Here is an 18,627-nt window from a genome sequence, read left to right on the forward strand (position 1 = left end):
AGCGGTCTTTTCATAGTGGCATAAGCTGGGCACCACATATTGGGCACTGAAATTACATACTGTATCTGTGAAAAAATGGCTACTTTCACTCTGCAACAGCCACTGCCCACTAATTTCTGGAATGGCTTGATGGCGTACCAATTGGGTAAACGCCTTGAGGGAGGTTGTTATCAAAATAAGGTCCCTTCTGGGGGGTTTCCGCTGTTTTGGTCCCTCAAGGGCTTTTGAAAATGCGACATGGCGCCCAGAAACCAATCCAGCAAAATCTGCACTCCAAAAGCCAAATGGTGCTCCTTGCCTTCTGAGCCCTACAGTGTGCAACGTCAAAGTTAAAGTGGATACACTAACATCCTGCTTCGTTTTATATTTTTGCGTGTCTTTCTTATGGGGGCTCCCCCATCAAATCTCACCCACCACCACCTTACAGCCATACAGAAAGGAATCTTTCATGTTCAAATGAACTCAGGCCGTTTTCCTTCAAATCTTCAGGTTTTTCGAACACAGACATGCATAACCTGTAAAGGGTCTGTCTCACAAGCTGTAGTTACATAGCATAGAGGTGCAGAATCTGCATTACGAGTAGTGAGAACAACCATGTACAGTAGTTCATTGATTAATACTAAAGCCTGCCATACGAGTTACTACTGTTACACAGTATATATCGGATAAAACAGATCAGACTGAACACTAACCATTAAAATTGATACTCACAAAAGGGGTTTCTAAAGGTGCATATACACATTAGTTGGTAATCTGCTGACTAATGTGTGTGTGGTGGTAGGTGTCCAGACTCTCCCCCAACATGTCAGGGGAAAGAAGGATCAGGCATGTTGGATTTTAAAATGCCCGATCCTTTCTTCCCGAAGGAGATAACTGGCAGCGGCTTAATCCCCTCTCACCATTGAAAACACATGCATGCACGGCCATGCTGGAGTAATCTAATTCGGCTAACAGATATCTAAAAAGTATATGGTCACCTTAAATAATGGTTATAAAGGAAAATCTTATTATTTTTCTTTATTCATTCACGAGATGTCTAGGCTGTGTGAGTATATGTGAATTACAGCCTGTCAAGGATTTTGCTAGAATGCTGCAAAATTGATTTTGTTTCATGAGAACTGGGAGTTCTTAACCAAATTCAAGCAAAGTTAAGGGTGGACACATCTATAATATACTTTTCGATTTACTTTGTGTGTAGAAATTTGGGAGAGAGTAAGTGAAATCCTGTGGTAAAAATATACAGACCTTTCTGCTTTACCTTGGAAAACATCTGAAAGAGTTCTGCTGAAAAGCCCTGCCTTACCAGGACTTCATCTGAAGCACTGAATGCATTCAATTACTTTTCAGACAGCACTTTGGGTATATTAAGATGGTCTGGTCAAATCGTGGTTAATTACCATAACAAAACGCGGCCATTTTTTCAAAAGCACGGCTGGCAATCAGCTGCTGTTGCCCGGAAAAGCTGCAGTTGGCCTCTGCTGGGGAAACGTGGTATTACATAATTCTCCTCTCTGGCTTATCAAGCCCCGCTCTCTTCCTCAATAGTTTTCATTTGACCTAACAGGGCAAATGGATAGGGGCTGTCCTAAATGGATAACTTCAACCCACTGAAAGGCTATGTACACCTTTGAGGGTATTTTTTCTTTAAATAAATAGCTTAGTCCATGTGACTAGTGTAACTTTGCAAATAGCTTTTATTAAAAATTCCTTTTGGAGATAGTTATTCTGTATTCTATATCCTGCAGTTGTGTGTTATTTCCTTCTGTCCTAGGATCTATTCCCATGGTGCGGTGAAATCATGGTTTATTGTTGCAGATGTGTACATACCCTTTTTAAAGGGGTCATGCAGAACTCTGTATAAAAGATTAGATAATCGTTACACATATTAAAGTGACCATCACAACTTACCATATTTTTCTCTAGGTCCATTATAATCATAGGGTTTGCCCTTACGAAAAATTTTCAGTGTGGGATATCCAGACACATCGTGTTTTTTAGCAAGTTCAACTTCTGCAGTAGCATCAACTTTTGCGAGTGGTATTGCTGGTGTATGCTTACTAAGCTCCTGTGCAGCTTTTTCATATTCTGGTGCCAGCTTTTTGCAATGTCCACACCTAAACAGAATATAAATGATTAGCAGAAACAAGCATTTTCACCCGTCATTTTTTGTAACTGTACGTCCCGGTCGGGTTCTGCAATTTGTCGCAGTTACGGCAAGCTGATAATGCAGGCCCAGAAGCTAAGCCCACGCCATCAGCTGTATATTACAGCTGACACTACTGTAAAGGCCAGGAATGGAGCCATTTCCAATCCTGGCGAATTAAACCCTCAGATGTCACGGTCAATATCGACTTCGGAACCAAGTGGTTTCTAGCCCATTGCGATTATTGTGGAAGAATTTACAAAACAAAAAAAAATAAATCTATATAAATATGGTATTGCCAGAATTGTGCTGACCCGCAGAATAGAGTTAACATGTCATTTATACAGGACCGTAAAGGCCACATAAAAAAAAAAACAACAACTGCATTAATTGTGGTATTTTGATTACCATGCCTCCCAAAAAAATGTAATGGAACGTGCACAAAAAGTCACATGTTCCAACAAAATTGTACCAGTAAAAACTACAGCTTGTCCTGCAAATAAAACATCCCTCATACTACTAAGTCTATGAAAACAAAAAAAAGTTATGGATACCGTAAGTCGGGGATACAAAAAAACCTGATGTGCAAACCAAAGGAGAACATTGGTGGTGTGTCAAGACCATAATATTTTGTAACCAGGAAGGGGAGGGCCCAAGCACATCTGCTGGAAGTGAGGGTGCATGTACCGGGGCAAAACTCTGAGCAAAATTCCCCAAACTGTAGAAGGTGCAGAATGCGTACCAAAAGGGGATAAGAACAGACACCATTTATTAGCTTGAAACTGGACTGCCTAAAGGATTGCTTCACAGCCTAACAAACATCTATGGATAATCTTATTATTTACCCCATTATTATGCCACTTTGTTATACCCGGATAATACTCCGCCCAGCTTACTTATGCCCCCACAAAATACATACAAGTGAAACCCCAAACAAAACTACTACCAAGCAAAATCCACACTCCAAAAGCCAAATGGCACTCTTTCCATTATAAGTCCTACATCGTGTTAAAACAGCAGTGGATATAAAAAAAATCTACACACCCGTGTTAAAATGCCAGGTTGTTGCCATGTTACGAAATCAGTCCATGACTAATCATTTCAGAACTTTTTCCACCTTATATGTCACCTATAATCTGTACACTTATATTGAAAAACAAAACTAACTAAATATTTTAGGGTGGAAAAATAAAAGAACAAAACTAATGTGGTTGCATAAATATGCACAACCTTAAACGAATACTTTGTTAAATTACCCTTTGACTTTATGTTTAACTTCAGTCTTTTTAGGTAGAAGTCGATCAGCATTGCACATCTTAACTTGGCAATTGTTGCCCACTCTTCCTTGCAAAAACGTTCCAAATCTGTCAGATTGCGAGGGAACCTCCTGTGTCTTCATGTCACCCCACAGATTTTCAATGGGATTCAGGTCTGGTCTCTGGCTGTGCTGTTCCAAAACTTTGATTTTCTTCTGGTGAAGCCATTCTTTTGTAAAGTTGGAGGTATGCTTTGGGTCATTGTTGTGCTGAAAGGTGAAATTCCTCTTTATCTTCAACTTTTTAGCAGAGGCCTGCAGGTCTTGTGCCAATATTGCCTAGAACGGTTCATAATTCCCTCCACCTTGACTAAAACCCCAGTTCCAGCTACAGAAAAATAGCCCCATAGCATAATGCTGCCTCCACCATGCTTTACTGTGGGCATGGTGTTATTTTGGTGATGTGCAGTGTTGGGAAACATACCTTTTGGAATTATGGCCAAAAAGTTCAAACTGTGGTCTCACACAACACGTTTTCCCACATGCTTTTGGCAGACTTGATGTAGGTTTTTGCAAAACATAGCTGGGCTTGGATATTTTTCTTTAGAAAAGGCTTCAGTCTTGCCACCCTAACCCACAGCCCAGACATATGAAGAAAACGGGAGATTGTGGTCACATGCACTACACAATCAGTACCTGACAGAAAGTCCTGCAGCTCCTTTAATGTTGCTGTAGGCCTCTTGGTAGCCTCCCGGAGCAATTTTCATTTTGTCTTTTCATCAAGTTCTTGAGGACTGTCTTCACGGTGTTCCATGGTATATCGAATGCCTTGGAAATTCTTTGGTACCCTTCTCCTGACTGATGCCTTTCAACAGTCTGATCCCTTTGATGTGTTGTAAACGCTTTACAGACCATGGCTTTTGCTGCCACATGCAACAAAGAAAATGTCAGGAAAACCCTAATAGAACAGCTGAACTTTATAGACAGCCGGACTCCTGCTCCAATGACCGTGGTCGAAGTTTACTTAGATCGCGTCCGTTTAACCCGTTAAATGCTGCGGTCAATGGTGAGGCACGTCCTAATAGATTGCGTGTCAGATTTACACTGACAGGTAATAATTCTTTGGAATACCAAGTATACCAAAGTATTATAGCAGCGATCTGAAGATCGCATAGTAAAGTCCCCTAATGGGACTAAAAAAAAAATGAAGTAATGTGAAATAAAAATGACAGTAAAAAAAAAAAAAAAACACACACTAATCTCGAAAAAAACAACTGTGGGGTCATCATGCTTACTACACCACTAGGTAAATGCCTTGAGGGGTGTAGTTTCCATAATGAGGTCACTTCTTGGGGGTTTCCACTGTTTTTTTTACCCTCTGGCTTTGCAAATTCGACAAGGCACCCAGAAACCAATCTGGCAAAATCTGCGCTCCAAAAACCAAATTGTGCTCCTTCCCTTCTGAGCCCTGCCGTGTGTCCAAACTGCAGTTTATGGGCACATATTGGATATTGCCGCACTTGGGAGAAATTGCTTTACAAATGTTGGGGTGTTTTTACTCCTTTATTCCTTGTAAAAGAATGAAACATTTTGAGCTAAATTTACATCTTATTGGAAAAAAATTCAACTTTTATTTTATTGCCCAATTCTAAAGAATTCAGTAAAAGACCTGTGGGTCCAAAATACTCAGTATCCTACTAAATAAATTCCTAAAGGGGTGTAGTTTCCCAAATTAAGTTACTTCTCTGGGGTTTATGCTGTACTGGTACCCTAGGGGCTCTGTAAATGCAACATGGCACCCAGAAATTAGTTTCTCCTTTATTCCCTGAGGAAATAAAAAATGTTGAGCTAAATCTACATCTCACATCTATAACCCCCCAATTTTAAGAACATCTATGAAATACCTGTGGGGTCAAAATTCTCACTTCGCCTTTAGATGAATTTCTCGTGGGGTGTAGTTTCCAAAATGGGGGTCTTTCCAATTTTTGTACCTCAAGGCCTCTGCAAAAACATCCTAATAAAACGGAGGCCCCAAAATACACAAGGTACTCCTTCATTTCTGAGGCATGTGTTGCTGGAAAGTAGCACACTAGGGCCACATATGGGATATTATTAAAAACTACAGAATTAGGGTAACTAATATTGCGCTGCGTTTCTCTGTTAACACATGCTGTGTTACAGGAATGAAGGATTAAAATTGAATATCTGTAAAGATTTTTTTATTTCCTTTTCTAAGTTCCCCTTAACTTTGTTTTAATAATTGTGAAAAGCCTAAAAGGTCAAGAAACTTAGAATACTTCAAGGGGTGCAGTTTTTAACCCTCTGGAGTTGCAGACAGACCATTTTCAAAAAAATCTCATTTGAATTTTTACATTTGTTTTTTTTTTGCAGGGCGAGCTGTAGTTTTTATTGGTACCATTTTGGGGGTAGATGTGACTTTTTGATCACTTTTTATTCTATTCTTTGGTGAGTTAAGGTGACCAAAATCATCGAATCGGTTTTATTTTTATTTTTTTTCAGTGTTCACTGTGCGGATTAAATAACATTCTATTAGAATTGTTCGGACACTTATGGACTCCGCAAAACCAGTTACGTTCATTTTTTTCACATCCCTTTAGAGGAAAAATTAGAAAAAATTCTTTATATATTTTTTTAGACTTCGTACACAAGTACAAAAAAATACTGTGTTTTACTTTTTTTTTTTTATTATTATTATTATTATTATTATTATTATTAGTGGACCTAAGGGGACCTAAACCAGCGATAGCTTGCACAATATACTGCAATACTAATGTATTTCAGTATATCGAGTTTTTCAGACGGTCATATTAAGCTCTGCACAAAGATTGCAGACCTATATGAAAAAAAATGAAACCTTAACTTAAGTGTTTTTTATTTTATTTTTTATTAGTCCACCTAGGGAACATGAACTAGCAGTTGTTGGATCGATTGCACAATATACGGCAATAATTATGTACTGCAGTATAGTGTTTCTTTGGAGCCCGTTCCATACTTCCCCTTGGCGGCTGTCCCGTACATGTACGTGATAGGTCATGAAGGGGTTAAAATGGGATGATTTATAGGTGGTTTCTCACATATGGACCCCTCAGTCACTTCACAACTTAATTGATCCTTAAAAAAAACAAATAGGTTTTGGAAATTTCCTTAAAAAGTATGAAAAATTACTGCTTAACTCATAAGCCTCCAAAGATCCTAAAAAAATAAAATTAAAAAAATAATTTCATTATAAAGTAGACATATAAATTTTTTTGTAACTATTGTGTGGCATTACTAAAAACAGAAAAAAAAAAAAAAAATGCAAATTCAAACGTATGGAAAAATTTGTGTGTTTCACAAACAAACAAATATATCAACCAAAATGTACCACTAAAAGTACAATGCGTCACAAGAAAATCTCCAAAATCGATTGGATGAGTAAAAGCATTCGAGACTTATAGCCATGTAGAGTGAGACATGTCATATATGGAAAATGTGGCTTTGTCCAGATGGTGAACTCTGGCTCGGCAGCAAGCGGTTAAGATTAGTAACATCAGGGTATATTCAGAAGGTGCAGTCAAATCGCAGTTTCCTACCACAAAATCACAGCGAAATGCTGTGGTTTTCAAAAAGTTGGCTTTTGTGGTAATTAACCACACAGTCTGAATATACCCTCATTTGCAGATTTTTATGCAATTTTTGAAGCCCGCTACATACATCACCCTCATGCGCCATGACATCCAGTTACATCAAGGTTTTTATGTTCTTAATTGCTTTGAAAAATGCATTTTAAAAAGGTGCTTGACCTGTAATTACCACGCGGGTGAAAACCACATGGCAAAATCATGGCATATTGCAGTAAAGCACAAGCGGTTTTTAAAATGGTGATAAAACGTTATAGAAACTCTTCCTTTACACGTAGAATTTTCTGTCCTTTTAAACGCTTCTAAAAATGGCAAAATTATTAAAATGTGACATACATTTTTTTTTCTGACCATTTTAATGGTGTTTTTATTTAGTGTCATTTTGTACATGCTTTTTTCCTGCCATTTCTGAAGACCTACAAAAAAAAGCCTATGGGAAAAACCACCAGTAAAAAAAATGGCACACCCAGAACACGTGGAGTTTGAAAAAAACAAAACAAAACACGATATTGACCACAAAAATGCAAAAACAACGCAGTTTATGTAATGATTTTTTTAATGTTATATACTATATACTTTACTGTAACATCTTGCTGCACAAAAAAAAACGCCAATAAAAACACCGCAAAACAATGTGTAAAACCAGCCTTAAGAGTGTATTCACACGTGCAGGTTTTGTTCAGTTTTTAAAAGCCATAACCAGGAGTGGATTCAAATAAGATAGAAGTAGAATCTGTCCTTTATAAATTTCTTTCCCTTTATTATCAAATTCTGGTTTTGGCTTCAAGAAATACATTTAAAAAAAAATCTTTTAAAAAAATAAAATAAAAAAATACTTGCACCTTCAGAGTATATTCAGACAATGCATTCAAATTATGGCTTACCATCATAAAAAATTGTTGCGTGGTAGTAATGATTAGTGTTTTGAGCACAGAAAATGAATATACCCATTAGGGAGCGCGCACACATACAGGTTTTGATCAGGATTTTTTTATGCTGTTTTGTTAAGCCAAAACCAGGTGTGGGTAATAAAAAGGAGATCGTATAAGGGCTTATTCACATGAACATATAATAAGTCCCTGCTATGCGCGTCGCACGGACCTATGTTACTGAATGGGACCGTTCAGACTGTCAGTGAATTTCACGCAGCGTATGTGCGCTGCGTGAAACTCGTGACATGTCCTATATTTGGCCATGTTTCACGCTGCACGCACCCATTGAAGTCAATGGGTGCGTGCAAAATCGGCATTTCAATGTACACCTCTGAACTGATCGTTAAAATTATAAAATCTAACTACAAAAAGTCTGTGTGTATCCCCAGTCTTGGAATAGATTCACATGGGCATGTACGTGTGAGTTGCAGACCGCATTTCTATCACCGAACGCAGTTCAGGGAGGTGCACCCTTAGGCTGCGTTCACACAACCTATTTTCAGGCGTAAACGAGGCGTATTATGCCTCGATTTACGCCTGAAAATACGGCTACAATAAGTCGGCAAACATCTGCCCATTCATTTGAATGGGTTTGCCGACGACCTGTAATTTACGCGTAAAATGACTGCCTCGTCAAAGAAATGCAGGGCACTTCTTTGAAACGTAATTTGAACCGTTTTTCATTGAATTCAATGAAGAGCAGCTCAAGATTACGGGCGTCGATGACGCCTTGCAAAATGCGAGGAGCTTTTATGTCTGAAACGACGGAGCTGTTTTTCCTGAAAACAGTCTAATTTCAGACGTAAAAGCCAGTTATCGTGTGCACATACCCTTAGAATCATAGTCATCCATGACACGGCGAGTCACTGCCTCCCGTGGGACTACAGTCTTGTACTGAAAACATGATTACAGTACGGGTCAGTATTCCCGCAGGGACTCCTAGCATTATAGATACCTATGATGCTAGAAGTACAGCTTCCTCATCTGTGTTCGGTTAGGGAATTGCAGCCGACATATGGTCCGTACCTCACGGATCGAACATGACTGTGAATCCAGCTTAAGGCTCACGGTTACCAGCAATTTTACTGTCAACACAGTGCGGTCAATACACAATTTGGTAGCGGCACCAAACAACGTGTAGGCATGGTTTGTGATGATTCGTGGCCGCCCCGGGGGGCCTTACCCATAAAGGACAGACATTACTTCTCTTTTTTGATCCCACTTCAGGTTGTGGCTCCAAACAACCTGATCAAAACCTGTAAAGATGCGTTCTTTATTATTATAGAATCTTTGTACTGTAGTTTGATATTACAATGCATTAAAGGCCACATACAAACATGCCGCAACTGTATTACAACTGGATTTAACAGTGGATTTCACGATTTGCATTGCAAAGGGTGAAATCTGCTGCAATTACGCCACATAATGCTCTGGATTTTTACTATGTATGATTTTAAAATCGATGAGAAATCGGCTACTTGGAAGCAGCAGTGTAACATCGATTTACAATTCACCTAAGGCTCTGTTCATATGTTTATGGCCTCTTTAATGTATACACTGGGAAAAGCTGGCCAGAAGTGGTCTGGAAGAATTAGGCCAAAAAGCCATACCTACAACATGGAAACCAGGCCAAGCGACTGAACTATGCACAAAAACATAGGAACTGGGGTGCAAAAAAATGGCAGCAGGTGCTCTGGACTGATGAGTCAAAATGTTAAATATTTGCTGTAACAGAAGGCAGTTTAACTGTAGGGCTGGAGAGCGGTACAATAATGTGTCTACAGGTAACAGTGAAGCATGGTGGAGGTTACTCGCAAGTTTGGGGCTGCAATTGGAGTTGAGGATTTGGTCAGGATTAATGGTGTCCTCAATGCCGAGAAATACAGGCAGATATTTATCCATCATGCACTACCATCAGGGAGGCGTCTCATTGGCTACAAATTTACCTTGCAGCAGGACAAAATTTTATCCAGAGAAGCTTACTGGATATTTACCCTAAAAACTAGGGTTCCCAATGGATTGAATTTAAGAAAAGAACTTCTGTTCCATTTCTAGTAAATGAGAACAATAAAAAAAAAATCAATAAAATCAGAAAATATAAAATATTGGTTAATAGAGCAATATTGCAACTATAAAAAGGTACTTATTTGGTTATATCTATCTGCCGGGTTATCTTTCCGTATATAGTATGCAAAGTTCATGGCTATATAGTTTATGGAAAAATTTTTCCTACTACTAGAACAAACCTCGAGTACTAATTATCTGTTCCAGTTCAAATATTATTTTAAACTGTTTAAATTATGTATTTTTTAGCCCATTTATCTAGGTTTTTAATTTCTCGATGTGAGTAATATAGAGGTTTATATCCGCCAGCCTAACAAACAAAATTTGAATATTATTTCTATCAGAATATGCTACAATCAGACTAGCTTTTATTATTATCATTGATAATTACAGTTACATTGATATTGCAAATGTGGTATTCACTATTAAGCAAACTATGGTCTCCTACCGGCGTTCTGTTTCAGCACCATTTTGCTGGACAGCTCCACCGCGCTGGATAGCTACCATTCACAGATAATTGAGGTTCGTTAGGCGCCTCCTGTGTGCCTAAATACTACTATGCTGGACAGCATCACCTTGCTGAATCAGCCCTAATTATCACCTGTTGGCAACCAGATATAAACCTCTTCCTGGTATTTTGTTATCCAGCAAAAAGCCATGAGGAAGGACGTGGTGCGCGTCTGAAACGTGTAGGCACCTATCTATATCTCTACCAATACACTCGGGAATGATTTTGTTTTCAATTATCCAAATAAAATTGGAACTATGTTCTATTTTAATTGACTGCGCTGGATCCTCTATTTTTTCTGTCTTCAATACCGTGAGCCGTCACGGAGATCCAGGCGCAGAGCGCAGAAAACCTGCATTCAAGGCGAGCTGGAGGATCCCTCTCACAGTTTTGTTTGTCTAGCTATACGGCTGCATCCATCCGTGCTTACCATTTGCCCAATATATAGGGCTAACAATAGAAAAGTATAAGTATATACTAACTATATCCAGAGTGTTTAAGAGTTATAACAAATATACGGATTTACTCAGTTAAAGATTTATTTTTTCATATACAAAAAATATTTTTTTCTTCTGGCTTTGAAGTACAATATATTTTTTTTAATAAAATTGAACTGGAATTTTGGATAGATAGATATATATATATATATATATATATCAAGGAATAACTATGTCTCAAGAAACACGTTGTTCCAGAGATGAAATGGCCGCCCAGGTGTTCGGCAACCATGATACTCCAGAAGGAGGAGATGGTGTACTACAGGAATTGTTCCGGGACATGGAAAAACTATCAGTACAGGAAGCTAAGATAAGGTGGGACCTGACGACCTTACGTAATTACATTACAAAACAGATGATCCCAAGAGGTCTAAGTCTAAGAAAAAGTCCTACTTTTATCCATTCCGAAGAATTCAGTACACAATGAAATTCTATACTATCAGAATGCTCCATAAAATTAATGGAATTAATAACCAGACACGAGGAGGCAAAATTTATAGAATTGGAAACTGATATTTTTGCTTTAACCCCTTCCCCCTGCTTGCATTCTGGGCCCTAATGTCCAAGCCATTTTTTACATTTTTCCATTGTCACATTCGAAGAGCTGTAACTTTTTTATTTTTGCGTCGGCATAGCTGTATAAGGTCTTGTTTTTTGCGGGACGACTTGCAGTTTTTATTGGTACCATTTGAGAGTAGATGCGACTTTTTGATCACTTTTTATCACATTTTTTTTAAGTCAGGATTAACAGAAAACAGCAATTTTTCCATTGTTTTTTATTTTATTTTTTACGGCGTTCACAGTGCGGGTTAAATAATGTAACAGCTTTAGGGTATGTGCACACACACTAATTACGTCCGTAATTGACGGACGTATTTCGGCCGCAAGTACCGGACCGAACACAGTGCAGGGAGCCGCGCTCCTAGCATCATACTTATGTACGATGCTAGGAGTCCCTGCCTCGCTGCAGGACAACTGTCCCGTACTGTAATCATGTTTTCAGTACGGGACAGTAGTTCCACGGAGAGGCAGGGACTCCTAGCGTCGTACATAAGTATGATGCTAGGAGCCCGGCTCCTTGCACTGTGTTCGGTCCGGGACTTGCGGCCGAAATACGTCCGTCAATTACGGACGTAATTAGTGTGCGTGCACATACCCTTATAGTCGGGGTCGTTACGGACGCGGCGATACCAAATATGTGTAACTTTTTTGCTTTATTGTAGTTTTTTTTAATAGTAAAGCATTTTGTAAGGGGAAAAGCTGGGTTTTTCATTTTTTTTTGTTTCACTTTTTTTTTTATTAACTTTATTAAACTTTTTTACTAGTCCCACTAGGGGACTTCACTATCCTCCGATCGCTATTATAATACACTGCAATACTTTTGTATTGCAGTGTATTACTGCCTGTCCGTTTAAAACGGACAGGCATCTGCTAGGTCATGCCTGCGGCATGATCTAGCAGGCATTCGCTCCAGGCAGACCTGGGGGTCTTTATTAGACCCCCGGCTGCCATAGAAGACACAGACACTCGGCGATTTTATCGCCGGGTGTCAGTGACATGAGAGGGAGCTCCCTCCCTCTCCCCAAAACCATTCAGATGCGGTGCTCGCTATTGTGCACCGCATCTGAAGGGTTAAACGGGTGAGATCGATACTAATATCGATCTCACCCGGCAGAGCAGGGACGCCCCCAGCCCTCAGCTGCCTCTGGCAGCTGAGAGCAGGGAGATTTCACGGCTCCCTGCTCTGTTTACTTTATTCTACAGCAGCGACGTAGAATAGCGGCGCTCTAGAATAAAGCCCACTAATGACCGCCGTAAAAAGGCGTATCGGCGGTCATTAAGGGGTTAAAAGAACAAATTAATGCTTCCTCCAGCTCACCCGCCTTCACCATATTGGAACAACGTACTTCTTTATATTTGGAAAAATTGAATAAATCCAAACTAAGAAAAACAAATTCCAAAGAGACCTCAGGGACTATGCAAATAAGGAGGTATACGAGTGGAATAAAAAAAAGAGATCAACTACACAAAATTAAACCAATCTTAAAAAACCGCAGGCAAGAGAGGAGATCCGGTAGTAGTCTGAATAGAGTCAGTTTTAGCTCCTCTGAACCTGACTCATTGGAAGGAATAAATGAAACTTCAGACAGCGATAATTCTAGGAATTCATATTCCCAAAGACATCAATCAATAAATAAATTGAAGAATTCAAAAAACGAGGAAGGAGGGGCGGTAGGAAACATAAATCAAAGAGAACAGGAACAAAACCGCCACCTACGAAATCGCAGGAACCCATATCCAGCATAAGTGTGATTAATCTCTCCTCATTTGAGCTCACTCCAGCCCAAGTTAAGGTTCTTTCATTGGGCCTAAATTTCGCTCCCAACCGTATGTTTGATACCTTCAATACACTCCTGGACATCAATCGTTTCATCAGAAATTTGACAGTAAAAAGGCATTTTTACAACTCATCACCAATAACAACGAATATCGAAGAGCATAGTCATCAAGAGCCCAGTACTAACATCTACGATCATAGATCATTGTCATTTGAAGAACATAGGACTATTCAATGTTTGGAAAATCTGGAATCACAACTTCCTATACGAAACATCAATCTCTCTACGGACTTTGTTACAAAAAATCCAAGTTTTTATCCTCTGACATCTAGGACCGATTCCAATGGGCAATCGAAAAGGACCTTCAACAACTATCCGAAAATTCGAAGCATTGTAAAAGGGACTTTAATATCTCCAAAGAACTTAATATGGCAAAAATGTTGAAGAATAATAATATCGTTATCAAAATGTCTGACAAGGGGGGTAGTATTACCGTACTAGACAAGGAAATGTATAAAACTCAAATTTTAAAGCTCTTAGGAGACACAGATACATATAAAAAATTAACATGTAATCCAACTATTATGTTCCAAAAGAAGCTTGACAAACTCATAATTGACGGTCTAAATAGCGGTGTACAGACAAAAAAAGCAATCAGAATATATCATTGTCCAATGCCCCACTATCCCAATTATGCACGCATTACCTAAAACACACAAGGGCATAATTCCTCCTCCTATGCGTCCTATAGTGTCAGGGATAGGGTCAATGACAGAAAAACTTTCTGAATGGTTAGACTCCCTCTCGCAATAAAAACCCTGGGCCATCTACGTGATACAAGAGATGTTTTATGCTCATTTCACAATTAAAAGTGGGAAAATAAATTTACATGGTGGAGTTGTGACATGACCTCTCTTTACACCAGTATCCCCCACGATATAGCACAAAGGGCACTAGAACACCACCTTTTTAGACACAGTACCTATAGCCAAGAATTACAATCCAAAAATATCAAAGCAGGCACTGCATTTATACTGCCACATACCCTGTGAAACACAGTAACTCGAAACCAAAGAATGGGTATGTATAAGGCAAAAACCAATCCGTCATGGAATAGCTATGTGAATATCCAAAATATATATTTGATTAGAACTCAGTATGCTATGCAGAGGTTAAAAACGGCATAGAGAATGCCATATACAAGTCAATGGGAAGGGGAGACAGACCACCATGATAAGTGGTAAACAAAGTAGTAACTCCCACTCACTCACCTAAACCCCTAGAGCAGACGTTCGAATGCCAAAGATAAAGGAACAAGGACAAAAATGTTGCATCAAAATTAGCATGAGATCAGCATGTCCTGTGTGAGAACCGTTTTAGGGGAGAGGGAGGAAGAGAGCCCCACGCGTATCGCCAACAAGTGGCTTCCTCAGGGGTTAGCGTGGGGCTCTCTCTTCCTCCCTCTCCCCTAAAACATTTTTGTCCTTGTTCCTTTATCTTTGGCATTCGAACGCCTGCTCTAGGGGTTTTGCCCGATGAGATGCATCGGGCAAAAATAAATTGTAGCAATGGCACTAATTACCGGGCCGAACAACAACAAAGATACTACCCCAAATATACCTACCCTGGTGTTACAATAAGCCCTCACACAGCTCCGGTGGTGAAAAAATAAAACAGTTCCGGCTCTCAGAATATGGCGATGCAAAATGTGCAGTGTTCCAAAAGCGGATAAGATCTGACGCCATTTATAAGTGCGACACTGGCCACTTATCTGTGGATTATTTTTTATTTACCCCATTATTATACCCTCTTATTATGCCCCTGATGTACTCTGCCCAGCCTATATATGCCCCCACATTATAAACTGAAATACCAGCAAAACGCCAGAGCTACTACCAAGCAAAATCTGACCTCCCTAAAGCCGCTCCCTCCCTTCTGAGCCCTACAGCGTGCCCAAACAGCAGTTTATGTCCACAGATATGGCATCGCCATACCCGGAAGAACCCGGTTAATATTTTATGAGGTATTTGTGGCACAAACTGGGCAAAACATATAGTGCACTAAAATGGCACATCAGCTGCACATTAAACCCTTTGCGCACCATGACTTAATATAGGGGGTGATATATGGAGCGTCTCACGCTCTGAGCCCAGGCCATACGCTGCGGATGTCAGCTGTGTATTACAGCTAATGCCCGGGACTAACAGACAGAAACAGCGATCGCCTGTAAAAATGACAATATACTGCAATACATTAGTATTGCAATGTATTCTACCAGTGATCTAATGATTGCTGGTTCAAATCCCCTGGGGGGGGGGGGGGGGACGGACTAATAAAATGTGTAAAAACAAAAGTAAATAGTTATTATTAGTGGAAAAAATTAAATAAATATTTAAAGTCCAAAAAGAAACCCTTTTCACATTTTTTCTCTATAGTATTGGTATCGCTGCGTCTGTAAAATTCTAAACTATTACAATATACCATTATTGAACTCGCAAGGTGACCGCCGTGAAAAATAAAGAATTTTAAACGGCAAAATCGCTGTTTTTTGGTCACCTTGGTTCTACAATTTTTTTTAATAAAAAGCGATCAAAAAGTCGTATGTACCAAAAAATGGTACCAATAAAAACTACAGCTCGTCCAGCAAAAAAAAAGCACTCACATCGCTCTATTGACAGAGAAATAAAAAAAGTTTTGACTTTCGGAAAGCGGGGAGGAAAAACGAAAAAGTAAAAGTAAAACATGGATCAGTTCGGAAAGGGTTAATTACTTTCTAATGAAAAAACATTTATGACCAAATGGGGGGTATAGCTGTACTCGGGAGAAATTGCTTTACAAATGTTGGGGTACTTTTTCCTCCTTTAGCCTTTGTGAAATTGAAAAAATGCAACTTTTTAGTGGAAATAATGTTGATATTAATTTTCACTGCCTAATTCTAATAAATTTTGCAAAAGACGTGTGGGGTCTAAATGCTCACTATACCTCTAGATAGATTCCTTAAGTGGTGTAGTTTCCAAAATGGGGTTACTTTTTGGGGGCTTCAACTGTTTGTCCCTCGGCGGCTTTGCAAATTCGACATCACGCGCAAAAACTATTCCAGCTAAATTTGAGCTCCAAAAGCCAAATAGCGCTCCTTCCCTTCTAAGCCCCGGTGTGGGTCCAAACAGCACTTTATTACCAGATATGGCGCATTTACGTAATTGGGAGAAATTGTTTGACAAATGTTGGGGTGGTTTTTCTCCTTTATTCCTTGTAAAAATTAAAAATCTCTACGTTTTTACAGAAAAAAAAAAAAGGTTGATTTTTACCTTTACAGACTAATTCCAATGAATTCAGCAAAACAACTGTGGGGTCAAAATGCTAACTTTACCCCTAGAAAAATTCCTTGAGGAGTGTAGTTTTCAAAATGGGGTCACTTTTGGGGGGTTTTCACAGTTTATCCCTCCAGTGCATTGCAAACGCGACAATACTGAAAACTATTCCAGCAAAATCAGAAATCCAAATGGTGCTCCTTCTCTTCTGAGCCCTGCTGTGGGTCCAAACAGCAGTTTATTACCACATATGGGCTATTGCTATAATTGAAAGAAATTGCTTTACATATGTTGGGGTGTTTTTTCTACTTTATTCCTTGTAAAAAAATAAATAAAATTAAAAAAAAAAAATCACAAAAAAAAAGACGATTTTCATCTACACATACGAATTCAAATAAATTTAACAAAAAAACTGGGTTCAAAATGCTAACTATACCCCTAGATAAATTCCTTGAGGGGTGTAGTTTCCAAAATGGGGTCACTTTTGGGGGGTCTTTACTGTTTTGGCACCACAAGACCTATTCAAACCTGACATGGTGTCTAAAATATATTCTAAAAAAAAGGAGGCCCCAAAATCCACTAGGTTCTCCTTTGCTTCTGAGGCCAGTGTTTCAGTCCATTACCGCACTAGGACCACATGTGGGATATTTCTAAAACCCCCAGAATCTGGGGAATAAATATGGCGTTGCATTTCTCAGGTAAAACCTTCTGTATTACAGAAAAAAAATGTATTACAAAACTTATTTTGGGAAAAAAAAAAATGAAATTTGTAAATTTCATCTCTACATTGCTTTAATTCCTGTGAAACGCCTAAAGGGTTAAAATACTTTCTGAATGCTGTTTTGAATACTTTGAGGGGTGCAGTTTTCAAAATGGGGTGATTTATGGGGACTTTCTAATATATAAGGCCCTGAAAGCCACTTCACACCTGAACTGGTCCCTGTAAAAATAGCCTTTTGAAATTTTCTTGAAAATGTGAGAAATCGCTGCTAAAGTTCTAAGCCTTGTAACGTTCTAGAAAAATAAAAGAATGTTCAAGTAGACATATGGGAAACAAACTAGTAAGTATTTTTTGTGGTATTACTATCTGTTTTACAAGTAGATACATTTAAATTTAGAAAAAAATGCAAATTTTTGCTAATTTTCCCTAAATCTTGGTGTTTTTTTTACAAATAAAAATGTAATTTATCGACCAAATTTTTTCCCTAACAAAGTACACTATGTCACGAGAAAACAATCTCAGAATCACTTGGATAGGTAAAAGCATTCCGGAGTTATTACCATATAAAGTGACATGTCAGATTTGAAAAATCTCCTTCGTCCTGAAGGCCAAAACAGGCTCAGTCCTGAAGGGGTTAAAAAACGATGTGCAAGTTCACCTTGCAGAATTGATGCTGTTGAGGGCAAAAAGTGGTTACCCCAAACATTGCTTTGTTTTGGATTTCTCTTCTGTTCACTTACTTTTATTTTTTTTTTATCAAATAAAATACAAACTATTAACATTTCTATTTTTTAAAGCATTCTTACTTTGCAGATTTTTTCCACAACTGCCTAAAACTTTTGCACATTATTGTATACGTTATGGATGCCACGGTTAGTCATCAGTTTAACGTATCTGTCACCTATAGACTATTATGGTATCAGTTTAACGGATCAGTCATGAAAGCGCTGGACATATGCATTAAAACCAGAATGCTGTGTATGTAGTGCCTCTCATATTTTATTAATGACGTTAAAACTAACATCTGGCCGAAGAGTTTTTGGGAGAAAAAAATGAAATAAAACCCTTGAAAAACACCAATGAAAACGCAAGTAAACAGTAGCAGTTTTAGATATCTAGAGATAAATATACATGTACATCAGCAACCAAAATTTCTGTGCAACCTTTTTCGGTCGCTCTCCTTGATACGAAAACACCAGTCGATACAATACATATA

General features: G+C 38.7%; 1 protein-coding gene across 1 annotated transcript in view; it reads right to left on the bottom strand.

Annotated features, from left to right (window-relative positions):
* The window catches only part of PDIA4 (protein disulfide isomerase family A member 4), an 80,647-nt gene that overhangs the window by 22,694 nt on the left and 39,326 nt on the right, over nt 1-18,627 (bottom strand). The window contains exon 5 of the mRNA XM_075826895.1: nt 1,909-2,114. Within this exon, the coding sequence (XP_075683010.1) occupies nt 1,909-2,114 (206 nt within the window). The remainder of the gene's footprint in view (nt 1-1,908; nt 2,115-18,627) is intronic.

This window comes from Rhinoderma darwinii, chromosome 5 (genome assembly GCF_050947455.1).
Source record: "Rhinoderma darwinii isolate aRhiDar2 chromosome 5, aRhiDar2.hap1, whole genome shotgun sequence".
NCBI lineage: Eukaryota > Metazoa > Chordata > Amphibia > Anura > Rhinodermatidae > Rhinoderma > Rhinoderma darwinii.